This window comes from Hemiscyllium ocellatum, chromosome 13, assembly GCF_020745735.1.
Source record: "Hemiscyllium ocellatum isolate sHemOce1 chromosome 13, sHemOce1.pat.X.cur, whole genome shotgun sequence".
Lineage (NCBI taxonomy): Eukaryota > Metazoa > Chordata > Chondrichthyes > Orectolobiformes > Hemiscylliidae > Hemiscyllium > Hemiscyllium ocellatum.
Genome location: NC_083413.1, coordinates 30,480,594 through 30,499,092, shown reverse-complemented (window position 1 = coordinate 30,499,092; position 18,499 = coordinate 30,480,594). Strand labels below are relative to the sequence as shown.

Here is an 18,499-nt window from a genome sequence, read left to right as displayed (position 1 = left end):
TTGGTGTATGTGAAAATTTACTCAGTTAAGTAAAGAGCTGCTGCATATTTCAACAATTTAAGATAGTTTACATAAAATGCTGGTATCACCATTTTGAGATTACAGATTACCATGATTTGAAAAGTCAGCATTTACTGAAGGCATTCATTGGGGTATGGGAGAACTCTGCCTTTTCTTTTAGTTGTTCAAGTCTTGGTATTCGCAACAGGCTTAAGGATCACATACATGATATGTTGTGTTTGTAACTGCATCTGCAGATTTAGAAACAGTATGACCCCTTTTGAAGAATTTGAATTTCTCAGTGTTCTTAACCTGAATAATGTCACTGCAAATATGTGCCAACAGTAACGACATTCCCCAACAGAATTTTCCAATGACCCTTTATCCTGAAGATCTAAAATGATCTACTCTTTTTGAAATAAAAGTTTGAAAAAAAGGATGGATTGGAACAGTTAGGATAACATCCTGCTGGCTCTGTAAGAGGAAGTCTGATCTAAACGGGATCAAAGAGATGGGAGTATCCTCTGAAAGAACAAATCATAGCACAAACTCTGACCATACTTAGATTGTAACTGTGTACTAGCTAAAAAAAATGTTTAGTTGAAGCAAGCTTTTGCCAGCCCCTACGAAACAGGGTTTGTAGCTTCTTGTCCCCATCTAAATTTGGCCTGCTTTCAAATTCAAAACTGCCATGATGTAATAGCTCCATATTAATCGGCATTCTCAGCATATCTGAGATGGGTGTTTTGAATGGCCGTGCTTGCTCTCTTTAAACCCAGAAACAGTTCGCTCTTTCTTGCTGAGATACATTTAGCATATCCAGCACTGAAAGTTCTGACAGGAACTGGAGAGCAGCCCTCATGTGGTTCCACACTGCACTATTTATGATTGAGGACTATTGCACTACCTAACTGAATTGACTATGGCAGATCAATTACAGTCATCACAGTAGCAAAGGACAAAATAAGGTCCCTCATTTAAAAGGGCTGACTGGTGGTCATTTAATCTGAGGATAACTACATTTCAGGCAAGGGGCAAGATTGAGATGGTGGGACCTTAATGGTAACCTCGGCTGGTATAGAAATATGAAGCTGCGCTGTTGGTGTCACTTTGCATTACAACCAGCCATCTATCCAATTCCTGGCTGAACAACTATTTGGTGCTGATTGAGCACTTTCCATCAGTAGCTTTGACAATGCACTAACTAGAAATGGAGTTGTTGTAAAAGCCTAGTCAGCCTAACTTGGAAATATGAACATGTAAATTAGAGGCAAGAACAGGTCATTTGGCCCTTATAGCCTGAACTTCAATTTGATAAGATCATGACTGATCTGTTTGTGGCTTCAACAATTTTGATCTCTTTATCTGAAAGAAGATATAACTGCATTAAAAACTGTTCAGAGAGGAAGAATGAGATGTGATCTTATTGAAAGCAATACATTTCTGAAGGTGCTTGAAGGGGTATATTCCTGGAGGGTGTTTCTTCATGTAGTGGAGAGTAGAAGTAAAGAATTTTACAACTGAGCTCAAACTTCTAAGGTAAAATGAGATTTTTTTTTGCCCCAGGGAGTTGTTAGTCTACGGAAGCAGTGAAGGCTGGATCACCTACATTCAAAACACTCGCCTCAGATGTGCTGGGAATGCCAACTAAGATGACTTATTCTAGGCTGAGTTAGAAAGGTTTTTGATAGATAAGGGAGACAGGCTTGAAGACTCTAGTAACATACCTTTGCATCTTAGACCTACGTTCTTACATATTTAAACAAAAGGAAAGTGGGTTGGAAGTTGAACATGTTGAATTAAGATTCTGGATCCTGACAAAGGGCTCATGACTGAAATGTCGATTCCCCTGCTCCTCGGATGCTGCCTGACCTGCTGTGCTTTTCGAGCACTACATTCTTGATTCTGGTCTCCAGCATTTGCAGTCCTCACTTTCTCCTAATTAAGATTCTGCCTGATTTAAACAACTCAATTACAGGTGGCCTATTCAAAAATGGTCATATTAACATACAGTGCACTCTTCAGAGTTTGAACTTAAAACCATTAAAGTGAATATGTCTTACTAAGGCACTTTAAAGTACATAAACAGTTGATGTACTTTGCAAATACACACTAAATCAGAACATATATTGGCTGTTTTTGTAATTTTAAACAAAGCAAGAAAACAACAGAGCTAGTACAGGTAGATTTAACCATGGCCTTTGAAAGAGAATTAGTTAATGATCTGGAAGGGAAAGAAATTGCAGAGTTGCTCCTTCAGAGAGCTGGTAATTTCATGATGAGCCAATGGCTTCTTCTGTTCTGTCACCATTCCATGAAGCAAGCTTTTCAGTCTTGCTTTGCAACAAGGTAAAGATACTAAATGTATGGGATGTGAAAGTACCCAGCCAAGCATGTTAACAGAGGAAACAACACCATCCTAAAGATTTGAAATCCCTCTCTTGGGAAACTTCATGTATGGTTTTAGCCTGTCATAAACAGCATGGATTTTATACATAAATTTTGTTGGCAAATTTCTTCAAATGCTACTGACTTAGAAACAATCGTTTCTTGTACAATTCAACCACAGAAAGATGATTACATTTTAAATTGCATTCAACGAGCATCATGTCACAAAGAATATCTTCTTCAAACAATTTCATAATTTAAAAAAAACATTGTAAAGATCATGGTGCATAATAGGCACAGCATAGCTTCAGCAGAAACATACCACCAATAGCAATGTAGCACATTCAATAAATAGGGATTTAGAAGTGCTTTATACATAACTGCATCAATTTGCCATCTACAAGATATAATTCCAAACCTAATGGAATATTAATGCTCCTTTATTGTGAATGGCTCTGTATTTCATTGTGCAATGGAGTTAGTTCCTCTCTATACAAGTAACAAGTAATTAATTTGTCTAACTGCCTAACATTAACCTGAGTTCAGCAAGTGTTAATGCTGCCTTTGCTTTTAATTAAATAAGTTGCTGAGAGAAATTAGAATAACAGTTTTTAATTTTTTTCTGTAGTTTAGTATATTTTGCATAGATTTCCAATTAGTGGTGGCACTATGGATTAAAATTCTCAAAGGTTTCAAGACCAGTGCTGAGAAGAGTCTTAAATTGGTATTAGCAGAACTATTCAGTCTAAAGCAAAGCACACCATGTTTTCTGAGTATAATCTTCATTAAATCACTTGTGGAAAATTGTGTCCTGTTTCGGTTGTTGGTGGGTCAGTGAAGAGACTTGGGATGACGTTCAGATGAAAGCCTCAGAAATAGTTTCAATTTAAATAGATTTACTGCTCAGATGGGTAGATTTACCTTGGTAATAGTTCTGAAACTATCTAGGCTGTTAGAAAGAAATATTCCAGGTTTTCTTTCTCTGTGTATTCATTTTGTTGGTGGGAAGGAGGTGTTTAGTTATCCATTCAGGCATTGTGACTGTATTGGGCAAGCTTGATAAACCAGTGATGCTTATCATTTTCATGCATTTAGAATTGTGTCCATGCTTGTAAGACCCCAGACATCTGTGCAGGTGTACAGATTAAAACTGTGGGTGATAGGACCTTGTCCACTTTTTAGCTATACGTATCCTGATTGATTTTTACCACCAGACTGATTTTGATTACCTACCAACCTGCTTTCCTCCACACTTGTCAATAAGTTTCAATCTCTTCCCTTAGTCAACTCTTAATTCAAAGGAAGATTCTCCCTGCAAGAGAGACATCAGAAAGGCATTTTGCTCTTTTTTGTCTTTTAAATCTCTCACATAGTCTCTCTGTTTCAACTAGTGATGGGTGAGAAAAGTCAACTGTGACCTCAGCTATTTGAGATGTAACAAATGTAAACATAAACAATTGCATGAAAGAACAAAAGCGATCATGAGTATGGCTGAAATACTTTGTTGATGCTTTTCGTTTTGTAGTCATCTTGACATTTTGGAATGAGGAGATAGTAAGGACTGCAGATGCTGGAGGATCAGAGTTGAATCAGGCCTGACCTGCTGTGCTTTTCAACTGCCACCCTTTTTGACTTTGATAATTTGTAAGAATACCAAACTAAAGGAAAGCAACCAGTGGAAGTTTCCCAGATCTTGACTAATGTGGGTTATGATGAGAAATTTAGGAAAACAAAGAGAAAATTAAAAGATGAGATTCTTGATGTGGAGAAAGAAACATGATTTTCACCAAAAGATTTCATTGGCCACAGAATCACAAAATGGCATGATGTAGAAGGAGGCTATTTGACCATCATGTCTACACCACTTACTCAAATGAACATTATTACCAGCTACCAAGCTCTGTTTTCCCGTTATAATCTTTCACATAATTTCGATCCAAATAATCATCCAGATCAGAATCTCACATATGTTCCTACAATTGTATCTCATAGTTAGCTAATCTCATCTCATTTCTATGCAGTTCATAATTCTCTTGGGCACTGGTAAGAAACTAGATGTCTCCAATTCCCAACTTAAAAATCTGAGTAGTTACTTGGCAAATGAAGCTCACCGGTTGCTTCTCTGTGCCTATGTTTTCAACACCTTTCACCAACATCTCATGTCCACTGGCAGGGACTGCCTTCACCTCTGTCAGCAGAAGCTGGCATCGGTAAAACATCAGGGTCATCACATTGTTACTGCCAACCTTGAATTAATTCAAAGATTCTTCAGCAAACCACGACTACACTATGGAACTCTGATGACATCTAAAGTCGCAATGTTCCTGCTAGGCTGCTGTGCATACAGGAACCCTTACCCATCTTATGCATCTGCAAAAAATGCATTGCAGGGTTGTTGACTTGCTTTCTTAGAGCTCACTCACAATGACACTTAGTTAGACACTCATAGCATCTCTGCTCTGGCTTGCCTTTTAGCACAGATAGAGAGCTCAGCAGCTGGTTACGGATTTCAGCACTGGATAGTCAAACAGTGGGCATGTTGCTGCATGGCAATGTGCAGTATTAGTAAGCAGAGGCTGATAGCCAAGTTCAAAAACCATGAGGATGGCCTCAGCTGGGATCTTAGATTCATGTCACACTACAGGTTATCCTGCAACATTACACATACTCTTACACACACAGTCACACTCATGCAGACCCTCTATATTACACACGCGCTGTCTTAGGCGCGCACACACACACACACACACACACACACACTCACACACACACATATACTCACACTCACACTCATACTCGCGCACATGTGCGCGCACACACACGCACAAACACACCCACACTCACTCTCTCTCTTCCTCACATGTATGTGCATATAAACAAATCTGAGGGGTGACCTTATAGAGGTTTATAAAATCATGAGCGGCATGGATAGGATAAATAGACAAAGTATTTTCCTTGGATTGGGGGAGTCCAGAATGTGAGGGCATAGGTTTAGAATGAGAGGGGACAGATATAAAAGAGACCTATGGGGCACCTTTTTCATGCAGAAGGTGGTATGTGTATGGAACGAGCTGCCAGAAGAAGTGGTGGAGCTGGTACAATTGCAACATTTAAAAGGCATCTGGATGGGTATATGAATAGGAAGGGATTGAAGGGATATGGTCCAGGTGCTGGCAGGTGGGACTAGATTGGATTGGGATATCTGGTTGGCATGGACAAGTTCGACCAAAGGGTCTGTTTCCGTGCTGTACATCTCTTTGACTCTCTGACTCTATATAAGTCTAAGGGTGAATTTGCATTTGCAGATTTATATTTGCAAATTTTGTTCAAAAAGCACACAATCTATAGGCAGTTAGTCCATGTGACATTTTATAAATTCATATTTTGTAAATAGAGCCAGTCTGACTAAAGGTTAGAATATAGCCAGATTCTAACCTCACACCTTTAATGCATTGTCTGAGCTGAGATGTCACCTTTTTTCATAAAACCTTAAGTTATCTTGGGAATGTGACTTGAAAGAATTTCTGAGATTTACATATTACTGAATCGAAATGTGCAATCTCATTCTAAGTGATTAAAGACTTAACAGCAATCTAGGTTTGTTCAATTTATCACGTCAGTTGTATGACACCCTGATCTTTTACTATAAATTCTGTGTCCCACTAGCTCCCTGATAAAGGAGCTGTACTCCAAAAGCTTGCACTTCCAAATAAACCTGTTGGACTATAACTTGGTGTTGTGTGATTTTTAACAATGTCCATGTGACACTGACATGTGATTGCAGGTTCTATATCAAACAGACTCTATATCCTTCACCAAATGGCCAATTTGGAAAGTCTGAGAAGAGGAGCCCTTATTTTAGTGAAGGGGATTGTGGTTAGGGATTCCACCACACTCGGTCCAAAGGTTTGGACATGGTGACACCTGGAGGTTTGGACAGTAACTATCAAGAGGGATGATCAACGGGCAATCCATACTATGTGGTGGAAAACTCTGGGAAACAGAAGGGATAATCATTGTGAAGTGAGGCATGGAGGAGGGCAGAGGCAACTCCAAATATAAGGGTGGGAGAGCCATTTGAGGGAAGGTGTTAGTGCAGCAATGAGAGTGGGCCTTAGTGAAAGGTATGTGTAATGGTGTGCTCAGATTGGTGGAGAGAAGATGGTGGTACTTATCCTGTGGAGCATGAGGTCACTGACCTTTCTTTCCACATTGCTTGGTATTTCTTCTTTCCAATGACACTGCACTGACCTTTCTGTCTATTTTGATCCGGGATGGTAGTATCTGGTGCCATGGCCTCCTTTCGTAATGCAGAGAAAAGAGGATGTCCTCTTCTTTGCACTTCATTCACCAGGACTTCCGTGTAAATGTCTCTAAACTGGGATGCCAACTTCCCTTTCTTGGTCAACTCCTCCATAATAAGAGTTGAACAGCAGACTTTGGATGTCAGTTCCTGGCTTGCAGCTATTGAATGGTGAATAGCTGATGCTGAAATCTGGTGCCTGGGGTGCCAGAAGGTCCAAGCAGCAGTGTGCAGTTCTGCCTCTGAGACTGCACCAATTGCTAAGCAGCAGTTCATTAAGTAAAGGAAACATATCCTCTCTAATAGTGTTATCATGTTTCAATGTGCAAGATTAAGTTGGTTGGCATAGGTAACGCAAGTAACAGACAAGAATACCTGAAAAAAAACTTTTAGTGGTTATTTATTGTTTCATTTCTTTGTAGATTATCTTGCCTCAGGTTTGGTTGTTTCTATTTAGTTCTTTGTTTTGGAAGTTTAGGTACATGTTGGAATTCTTGAAGGAACTGTAAATTGTGAAAAGTGTAGAATTACAGAAAGACAAAGGGAAATTGGTAGAATAGATGGAAAGGTGACAGATGAGGTTCAATGCAGAGAGGTGTGATGTCTTCTAGTGTTAAAACAAGATACAAAATAGGTGGTACAATTGTAAGGAAGGTGGAGGCTCTTGTTAGGTCTCAGCTGGAGTATTACGTACCGTTCTAGCTGCCACGCCATAAGAAGGATGCAAACACACTTTCGAGAAGCCAGAAGCAGTTTACAACTATGGTTCCAGGGACAGCAAAATTCAATTATGAGGACAGATTGAAATTGTTGTACCTGTTCTTCTCAGAGAGAAGAAAGCTAAGAGAAAATATGATTGACGTTCTCAATATCACGAGCAGGCTGGATAGAGTAAAAAGTTAAAAGGTATTCCCATTTGTTAAAGAAGCAATTGGACATAGATCTACAAAAGAAACAAGGGTGAAGTAAGGAGACCCTTTTCACTTAGCAAGTAGTTAGGGTATGCAATGCAGTGCTTGCTGGAAGCATTTTCAGTTTAGACGTTGGATGATTATTTGGATAACAATAATTTGCGTGAGGGAAAAACAAAATATTGGTACTAGGTAATGATACTTATTTAACAAGCTTGTACAGGCACAATCAGCCAAAAAGCCTCCTTTGGCACTGCATTCATGACATTCTTCCCATAGTTCATTGGTAAAATCTTTTGTTCTTGACATCTGAGGCGTAGCACAGGAAGTGCTATGTTTGAAAAGTGAAAGACAGGAAAGGCAATCACAAAAAATGACATGCATGTTGTTCTTGAATTCGCCAAAACTAAACATTAGTATTTTTCTCACTGATTACTTCATTAGCTAAAAGGAGTTACCAACCTGCTGTGCCTGGAGTTCTAAAGGTATCTTTGTCTGAGCTTGTGCAGTGTGCATGAGTATAATTCTCTCATTACTGATATGTGGAGATTTCCAAAACTGGATTTATCTTGGGTAAGTACATTTTTTGTGAGAAATATTGTATTGGTTAACAATAGTCTTTTGTGTTGATGGCCATATCAAATACTTTCAGAGCATGCTTACTGAATAATATCTATGGACTGTAAATAACAATGTCTATGTGATGCAAGGATTTTGATTATGTTGTATTAACCTGTTAGCTATAGAATGGATTGACAGATCACAGTACTGCATTGATAGAACTTGAATCACACTTTAGCAGCAAGGTGAGCATTTTGCACATGTGAAATAGTACCATCTCAACACAACACAACACAAAATTTAGACAAACTCTATCAGAGGTTAAATGCAAAATACTGCAGATGATTGAGATCTGAAATAAGAATGGAAGGTGATATAAAGAGTCAAGAGGTCAGAGATCAGAATAAATTTTCAAGCTGATGACTTGTCATCAAAATCTACATTTTCTGTGCTGCCTTGGCTTTAGTGGGCAGGTTTAGCCTGTGCCTTTTCATATATTTGTAGCGTTGTAAAGACCTTATCTTTTTATATTTCCATATTTTAAAATTATGGACTGACTTGGGAAAAGGACTGTTTTAGAAACCAAAGATTGTGGAAAGGGTTATTGCACTTTTAAAAAGCAAAGCACCTGACACTCATTGTAAGTGCTGTTTATAGTGGTTTTTGTTAAAGAAATGGGGAGATTACCATAGATGAGCTGGATCTGAAAATGTGTTGCTGGAAAAGCGTAGCAGGTCAGGCAGCATCCAAGGAGCAGGAGAATCGACGTTTCGGGCATGAGCCCTACTTCAGGAATGGGGAAAGTGTGCCAAGCGGGCTAGATGAGCTGGAGCCTCAGTTGGATTGGGGGATGTGGTTTGCAGTATGAAGAGAAGATTCAGCTGGCAACAAGTAGCTGATTGGTCTGTGGAGTGGTGACCAGTAATGACAAAGGCCTTCTGCCTGCCAACAATTGAGTAATTGGTCCCTAGGAAGCTGAACAACATGGGAGTGAATGACATTTGGATCGAAGCCATTGTACCAAAATACTGTAGAAAGAACTGTCCTTTAACTGCAATGAAAACCATTTCAAATCTGATGATAGCCAATTTATTTTCCCTCATCAGTGGCTGTATGCTGTTGCTCTTAATCAGTAAATTAGAAACTTTATGCATGTCAGGCAGTCACCCTGCACCTACTGCAAGCAAGTGAAAGTACCTGGAGAAGGAAGATTGGGGAGCAGCAAGTCCTAACAAGCCAAAAGGATGATCTCAGCAAATAATGACAGAGACCATTGAACTCCCTTCCCATACTTTCCCTCTGCCCATGTTGTGTTGTGTGAGTGTCTGTCTGTATTTGTACAATGGAAGAGTTTAAAAAGGATTTGATTTTTAACTATTAAAGTTATATGCCAACAGTTCAAAATTGTTTATCTATAACTAGAATATACTTATTTATAATAAATAGTCATTCTTATTAAGCATAGAAAGATTGTCTATGATTTCTGTCCATGTGCGTCTAAAGGACAAGTAAGTTGAGGAATTTTACTTACTTTTATAACATCCTTAAATTTTATGACATGTCTGTGAAAAGTGAGGTTTGATTTCCAGGACACAAGCTAATGAATCCACATTGAGATGTTCCATCATCAAAGTCTGTAATCTTCTTGCTTCACATAGTCATTACATTAGATACAGAAATTCCATTTCCCCTCAGGCCTAATATCCATTGTTTTACATTTTCTTCCAACTGTGGCCGTTTTTTTGCAGCCGTGCTTGAAAATTTGTTTTTGCTGTTTTTGATTTTCACATGTACTTTCTTTTGTTACATTCATTGCTGATTCATTTCCTTGACTGGAAAATAACCAAAATTTTTTTAAATGATTATGCTTTTTGTCATATCTTATCATTTCCAGTTTCAGTCCTAAAACATAAGGCAACCTTTCTATTTCACATCTGTTTGCAATGTCTTTTACAAAATAAAATGCGCAACCAACTATCCCGTCATCCCTGAGCACAGTGACAAACATGTTCCTGATTTGTGTGACAGTATAACCTTCTTAAACAGTTTGGTACGTTCAGGTGACTTTATTTCAGAAGAAAAGTGCATCTGATGGTCTGACCAATATGCTGCATCACTGCCTATCCACCTACAAATATTGAAACATGTAAAAAGTGGTGAATCTCGCAATGTAACAAGATGGAGAGCATTGGAATTTGCAATATTTTTAAAAATATGATGTTTGAACAATGTAATTTATATGATATGGGAGAATGGGTGGATACCATTCAAAGGTAACAGGTTGAACAAAGGATTGGATTATGAATTTTAGTCCAGATGAAAATCATTTATTTTGGATCAGTTAGATTCATCATTAACTCCATCGGAGAGAGATAAATTACTTGTGAGGAAGAATCTGTGTTAGGATGTTGAAGGTTCTATTTTCTGGTTAATCATACGATATGTGGAATCTTGGCAGCATTCTCATTCTGACACCAAGTGAGAACCTTCAGTAGGCATTCATTTCCCGTTAAATGCTCATCCTATTATAAAGGGACTTACCATGAAGGGAACTCAATAAACAAACCCTGGTGTGCTTGCCTCTCAGAATCGAGGTTCCCAGTATGGGAAAGAGGGGCTGCTGAAAGTCCTCCTGTCCCGACTACTGCAGCCATGACCCTATGCTGCTGATTCCCCTTGCACCATTATTTTCCTGTGCTTGGATCCCTCCTCACTCCTAGGCCGCAGTGCATGTACCAGCTGCCCTGTAACTCTGATGTGTGCACACAACTTCCAATTCCAAAGGCAGCCCTCAGTAACCTTGATCCCAGGGGAAGGTCTATTACTGAGCTGGGAACTGGGTGGTACAAGATGTAATGGGCCTTCCATGAAAGAATCATTGTGGGCATCTCACAAGCAGAGGGAAAGAAGTAACTTACAGCAAAGTAAAGCAAGATAACAGCCCAACCAGGCGAGTCAGCACCTGGGAAATGAATGCGGTCAGGGTAGAAGGCAAGTTGGAGGGGCTCACATAGAGGCTGGTGAGAAAACTGGGAATGCAGTTATATTCCTCCAGGTGCTGGAGAGAAAGGGAAGATTTGAGATCCAGGAGCAAGGGTAGATTTCGTCAGAAGGAATGATGACCGAGACAATTTTAACCTAACCCATTCCTTGAACGATAGATGAGATTGGGGCAAAAACGGGTTGACACTGTTCCCAAAATTACTGTCTGCTGAAGTCAGACTGACATTCTGCCTGATCCTGTGGGCTACGTGCCCTGCAAGTGAAATCAAAATTACACCCACATTTCTTTGGGCAGTGCTGGATGACAGACTCAGATTGATGAAGTTAGCAAGGGAGATGCATGTCCAGCTAGGTCATTATGAACTAGAATAAAAGCTTTAAGGAGCAGAGATGTGAATGGGAGACCAAAGGGTGGAAATGACTGCAAAATGATCAGAAGGATAAGGGGATGGTAAATATTTCGAATTAAACCTGTTCCAGCATGGTATGAGCCACCTCTGGAGCAGATGGGCAAACTAGGAGGAAGATTGGGAATTTGAGAGTAAAGAGCAAGCTAAGAAGCTGTCAGTGTGGGGGTGATGGTGAATGGTCTGCCTGTGAATATTTTGAATAATTATCATGGTCCAGAAATATCGCTTCTCTGTCGAAAGTTTGTGGCTGTAGCTTTAAGGCTAGCAGCACCGTGTGTCTCCCCCAGCCGTGTGCAGAGTCCAAATAAAGAGAACCTTCTCTCTGTCACCAGATTCTCAGGAAACGTCCTTGCAATGGGAGCAAATGAGTACGATTGAGGATGTAAATCCGTGGCAGTTGTTAGCAACAGGAGCAGCATCCTTCCACACTGGAATCACTCTTTGAAAGAAGGAAATAAAAGGCGGAATATTTGATCAACAGCAAGGTAAACCTCATGCTTTAGACGTGTTTGGGCATTTCTACAATCGGGTACAGAGCGGATGTGATTTTTTTTGCATAACTTTCCACAGCTAACCTTGAAAATGATACAAGTGGAACAACAGAAAGCTACAATAATAATTGTTTTGAAAATGGTTTTAGTTACACTGTTGAATTGAAGGAATATTACTTTTTATCTGAATCTCAACACTGACAGCTGCTGAGATGAATATTCCCCAATAAGGAGTAAGCAACACATTCTCAGATGGAATCTAGTATGAGTTTATTACTAATACATTCTGATATCATTGCTCATCAAATCCAGTCCCTTAAATACCCGTTTCTGCTTTTCTTATATTCGCTGTTTTATTTGAACTGTTTGAACCTTTATAATGCAGTATATGTGATTAGTTCCACTCCGCTCCCCCCAACCCCCATCCGTAAGGCTTAATTGCTTAGATTTTTTTTGTTAGCTCCGGGCAAATAAAGCATTCATGAGCCACTTTCAGCTCAGGATGTTTTCTTTTCTACAAACAGTGCGTGTTTACAGCCAGGATGTACGTATGCACAGTTGTTTCCTAATCTGGAGTTACAACTCTTTAACTGTCCTCAAATCTCAATTCAATCAACGTTTGCCTCATTTGAGGGCCGACTTTTACTTGAACAAAAAAAAGACATAGAGTTTCCTTCGTAAAGCGTTGACAGCGTGAGATGTTATCAATGACTGTGCATGGGAGAGAGAAATCTTTCTTCCAAAAAAAATGACTACCTGACTGTCGCTTTACTTTTCAGGCTCTGATTGAATTAATTATCTGACTTTTACAGTGTCTATCATTCTCCAGGTGAGAGTATATTCTAACTCATTTAAACACTCATTTACCTTCTGATCAAATGCTTACTTGACCATTGCCAGTTGAAACCAACTTGGCATGAAACCTTATTCACTTCATTAAAATATTCTGAATCCAAAATGATGCATTGCCACCATTCCCCCTTTATTACTGTTGATAATTCATCCCCCTCCTTTCTGTCCACTCCTTACACATTTCTCCTGAAGTGATATTTGTACCTGGTATTGTATTTCCATCGTAAAAAATCCCACAACACCAGGTTATAGTCCAACAGGTTTTTTTTGGAAGTACAAGCTTTCAGAGCACTGCTCCTTCATCAGGTAGCTAGTGGAATCATAAGACACAGAACTTTTCAGAAAAGATCATATTTCCATGGCCACCCCATAGGTAATTCTTCACCTCATAACCAAGGAAGTGAGCATTGGCAGAAAATCAATGAGCGATTCACAAACAAGGAAAAACAGTAGGCCATTCAGCATTTCCAGCTTGCTCCACCATTCTGCAAGATCATGGCTGACCTGATTTAACCTCAGCTCTATCTTTCTGTATGCTCTCTGATAATCCTTCATCTATCATTTAAAGGCTCTGCATCTACCTCATCCAACTGAAGGACATCACTGTCCAAACCGAATCCATTGCCTAGGCATTTGCTACCAACTAGGCCTTATGCCATCCTATTGATAATTTAGGCATCTTTTATTTTCCTTACTAAGTCCTTGTCATTTTGATTCCCCTTCTATTTCCTCTTCCACCCACTCCCAGCTTAATCTCTGTCAATTATTTGCCCCAATCTCTTCTCTTTCCACAGGCAATTGACTTTCTCTAGAGATATTGTTCTGTGGGAACCTCATTCCCTCTGGTACTTTCACTGACTGGCCAATATTCAATTATGAGTTTGGACCACTGGCAGTAACTGCGTATTTGGTTGTCTTGTTTTGTCTTTGCTCGACATCTACTGTTTTAAGTAATGGTTATTGGATGACAATCAGAAATTTCTGTACATTCCAGAATGGGAATCTTACTAGATATTCCCTCTAATTCAGAGAGATTGACACAAAATGTGATACCCCTATCACTGCACAAATTGAACCTGAGTCCTTCGAACAAGAAAAACAATTGCCAGATTTTAATTCCAGAATTTATGGGATGTTGCTGAATTGCCATCAATGTCCTCATCTCATGACAAATAAAGCAAACTCACCACCATGCAAAATGGGATAGGGTTAGAACAGACTGAGCAACTCAGAACTGGTCACCATTAAGCACTGTGGACTGCCACCAGAAGCAGAATTGTATGCAAACGCCATCTAATGATATGATTCTGCTCCTGCATTCTACAGAACAGTTTTGAGATTAGGAAGGCATTCTGATCTGTCAAAGGTCATATATTTCCTTTCTTTTCTAATTAAGTAATGCATCATATCTAAAATGTTGCTTCTTCACTAACTCAAAAAACACTCTGAAAATTGCTTGCAAATGGTCAACTATCTATGTTTTGTAGCTGTGATCATGAACCCCAAGAGCTAATATTTTGCACTCCTCAAGACCATTAGACTGGTAACTAACCCTGCTTCAAGGAAGGAAAGGATGTTAGAAGCAATGCCAGACATGTTTAAAACGAGGTGTCAACGTGGTGAAGCTGCAGCACAGGTCTGCTTTCATGCCAAGCAAAAGAAGATTCACTCAAAAGACAGAGCCAAACATCTCTACAAACAATGGATCTAAGCCCTGCAGTCTTGTTGTATTCAGTTGTGAATGGTGGTGGGCAATTAATCAACTCACAGGAGGAGGAGGCTGCACAAATACATCATCCTTCATGAGGGATGAGTCAAGTTCATCAGTGCAAAGGATAAGGCTGAAATATATTCAATTATCTTTTGCAGAAGTGAATGATCCATCTTGGCCTCCTTCTGAGATCCCCACCATCACAGTTGCCACTCTGCTATCAATTCTGTTCACTCCATGTGCTATCATGCAATGGCTGAAGGCATTGATATTGCACAGACAATAGGTCTTGCCAACATTCCTGCCATGGTATTGAATACATGTGCTCCAGAACTTTTTCTGGACTGACCTACATATGATTGCAGACCCAGACAGTGTGGTTGACCCCTACCTGTCCAATGTTATGAACCAGCAAGACACTCAGTTCAAGGGCAGTTAAGAATGAGCAGCAAATATTTGCCTCACCTGCAAAACTGACCTCCTGTGAAAAAATATAATAAACTGTGTTGACAGGAGCAGCTCAGAGGTTGTTCTCAGCATCATGGAAGAGAGAAAAACAGAGTTAATGTTTTGAGCAACTGCTGCAGATTGCAAGTGACCATTCTGTTCCTGATTCCAATGCCAACATTCTGCTTTTTAATCAAGCTGACATTGTAAACTTGGTAGACACTTCATTATTGATAGTATTCATAAGAAGGGGCAGAATTTTCTGAGTTGGTACATTCAGAGAATGAAGTTTACCATTAGACCATGAGAAATAGGAACAGGAATAGGCCATTTGGACCCTCAAGCCTGCTCTGCCATTCAATAGGATTATGGCTCATCCGACATTCCTCACATCCACTTTCCTGCGTTTTTCCCATAACCCTTGATCAAGAATTTACCTCAGCCTTAAGTACACATAAGGACTTTGCCTCTACAGTACTCTTTGGCAAGGACTTCCAAAGACTCGCATCATCCAAAAGAAGAAATTCTTCCTCATCTTAATTGACATCCCTTTATCCTACGCCCTTTCCCATGAGGGGAAACGTTCTGTCAGCATTTATCGTGTCACATCTCTTGAGAATCCTTTATGTTTCAATGAGATCACCTCTCATTCTTTTAAACTTCAGTGAGTAGAGCTGTTTAGCCTTTGCTCATAAGACAATATCTCCATACCAGGATCATCCCAGTGAATCTTCTCTGAACTGACTCTAATGAAATGATATCTTGCCTTAGATAATGGGTCTCAACACCTTGTTCAATTGCAGTAAGACTTCCATCGGTTATGCTCCTACTCCCTTGAAATAAGGACCAGCATTCTATTAGCCTTCCTCGTTGCCCGCTGCACCAATGAAGTATGCTTCTCTGTTTCAGGTACAGGTACCCCCCCCCCGTTCCTTTGTGTTACAACTTTCTGCAGCTTTTTTTTCCATTTAAATAATACTGTTTACCTTATTAGAAACAGGTAAAGGTTTGTCAAAAAATTATAACATTTCAAAATAAAACAAGCCAAATAAATATAGAATATAATTTGAAAGATCTTTAATCACTACCAAAACGAAATCATATCTAATCTCCAACACCATCATGTTCCAATCACTCAAATCCACAAAATTATCTTTTGTATCAAATCTCCAGGTTTGATTCAACTGCTGCTCCCCTGTGAACTAACCTGTGAGTGAATACAAAACCAACACCTTAAACACTCTCAGTCATTTAGATTTCTCACCAAACACAAATGGTCTCAAAGTTTTATCATCTAAACACTCAGACCAAGGAAGCTAAGCTCCGTGAGCTGCCGTTTAGTCCTAACTAGGAGAGAAATTGTATTTGCTTCTGATCCCAGTCCAGTCTCTTTCAAAACTGCTCTGAATGCTTTCAAACTCTAAGCTAAAATCAGACCTTGATCATCCTAAATCAAGATGTGCAAGTGCCAGTGTTGGACAGGGGTGGACAAAGTCAGAAGTCACACAACACCAGATTATAGTCCAACAGGTTTATTTGAAATCACAAGCTTTCAGAACACTGTTCCTTCATTAAGTGAATGTTTACTTCTCCTGTCATAAACCTTACCGTATCAACAATCTTCAATTAACATTCCAAGGGTTTGTAGTCCCTTGTTTTCTGGTATGCACTGAATTAGGTCACTGATCTGGAAAGAATACACTGACGTTGTCTTTGTCTTTATATCCTTCCCTTTAATGCCTTTAGTTTGAAATCCAGACTGAACAAATGAAATGAATGTATGTAAATCACACACCTTTCATCATGAATGGACAAGTTGGTTCTGCATAACACACGTATGAGAGTCAGTACAGTCAAGATCTTTATTTCAGTTACTGGTCAGTATGATATTCTTGTACTCCTAATAGATATCCCAATATTGCCACTTACCTAATTTATTATCTTGTCTGTTTGCTTATTTTGTTTGAGAGTTAAGCTGGTCTTCGATACAGCTGTATTCTGAATATCCAGAGTTTCAAATTTTTATTTGCTTAACCATATTTTCTGGAAAAGCCTGTCCATCATTTACATTTGATAGGGGAAATCTGAAACTGATTTCTGATACTGAACATGCCTGTATTCTGACTAGTTTGGGTGTCAGTGCAGTTTTGATAATTTTCACAGAAACCAATCACTTTAGGAATTCCAACTGTTAAATCACATCAGATTCTGGGATTAATTTTGAGGTGCATAGAATTAAAAAATCAAACAATTATATTAAAGACTTGGTCTAAGTTTTGACCTCTATTCTCAATGGACTATCGGGACACTGGAGACGAGAATGTTGAGAAGTGAAATTCTACCATACGAAGTAGTTGAGACGACCTATCTTTGAAGGGGCAGCTAGATAAATACATACTAGAGTGGGAGATATAAGGAAATGCTGATGGGAGACGATGAAGACGATGGTAGAAAACATATGTGGAGAATAAGGTCTGGTAAAGAATGTTTTGCACCCAACAGCCTATTTCTGTGGATTAAATATTGTGTATATTGTGTAATATTTGTAGCTGGAGCAATTTACTTTTTAAGTTTGGTCAACAATTAGGTTACGGTCCTTTGATTATTGATATTGTTGGTGTAGCCTAAGAGTTAGTTACCAACAAACAAATGATTGGTGTCCATATCTGCCATAGCAAAAAAACTCTATTTTGCAGAAATGACCATCAGAATAAATTGAGCTATATTTGACCTAAAGAAGAGATAAATTTATTATCATTAATTCAGTGTAAAATAGATTGGGGGCACAATTTTGCTTGTTTTACTGGTGGTGAGAAAGGTTCCGAAAAGGAAAAATAATTGGGGATAGATAGCCCTGGTGAGATCTTTGCCCTCTTCTCTTGCCACCTCAGAGTTAAGTGCTGGATGAGAAGGTCCACAATGGAATTTTCTTGACTCATCAGCAACTGAGAGCTCTAAATGGTCAATTGATGGCTACCTAAGATCTCAATTCACTACCAGTCTGACTAGCTGCCTCACAACAAGCAGGTGACTGGTTTCCTGACCGGAAAACTGCAGTGACCTGCCTCCGGGTTGGGCTTGGTGACTTTCATTTGACCCAATCTGAGGCTAGTGAGGGGCAAGGTTGGACAGCAAATGGTTGGCCCTGAAATCCACTATCAGACTGTGACTCCCGCTCATGAAATCCCTGTCCCAGTCCCTACCCGATGAGAAGTAAATAAAAAAGACATATCCTGTCACTGTTGGATTTTCTGATGACTAAGCCTCAAACAATAGTCCTTAGGACCCAGACGTGCTGGTCTTTGATTGACTGGCAGCTTCTGGAAGGGTTGGAGTCTGCTGTTGAGGCTGTAATTAGCCTGACTTTTAATTTATCTGTTTTGAATAGAATATGTGTAAAGTACAACCAATCTCTGCTGTAT

At 39.4% G+C, this 18,499-nt stretch overlaps 1 protein-coding gene across 6 annotated transcripts in view; it reads left to right on the top strand.

The window, feature by feature from the left end:
* vwa5b2 (von Willebrand factor A domain containing 5B2) overlaps positions 1 to 18,499 on the top strand; it is a 160,781-nt gene that overhangs the window by 32,846 nt on the left and 109,436 nt on the right. For 5 of the 6 annotated variants that reach the window (XM_060834683.1, XM_060834686.1, XM_060834682.1 and 2 more), the window contains 2 exons: positions 11,909 to 12,061; positions 16,824 to 16,954. In XM_060834683.1, the coding sequence (XP_060690666.1) occupies positions 16,885 to 16,954 (70 nt within the window). In that variant the 5' untranslated portion in view covers positions 11,909 to 12,061; positions 16,824 to 16,884. The remainder of the gene's footprint in view (positions 1 to 11,908; positions 12,062 to 16,823; positions 16,955 to 18,499) is intronic. The other variant, XM_060834684.1, reaches the window with a different exon arrangement.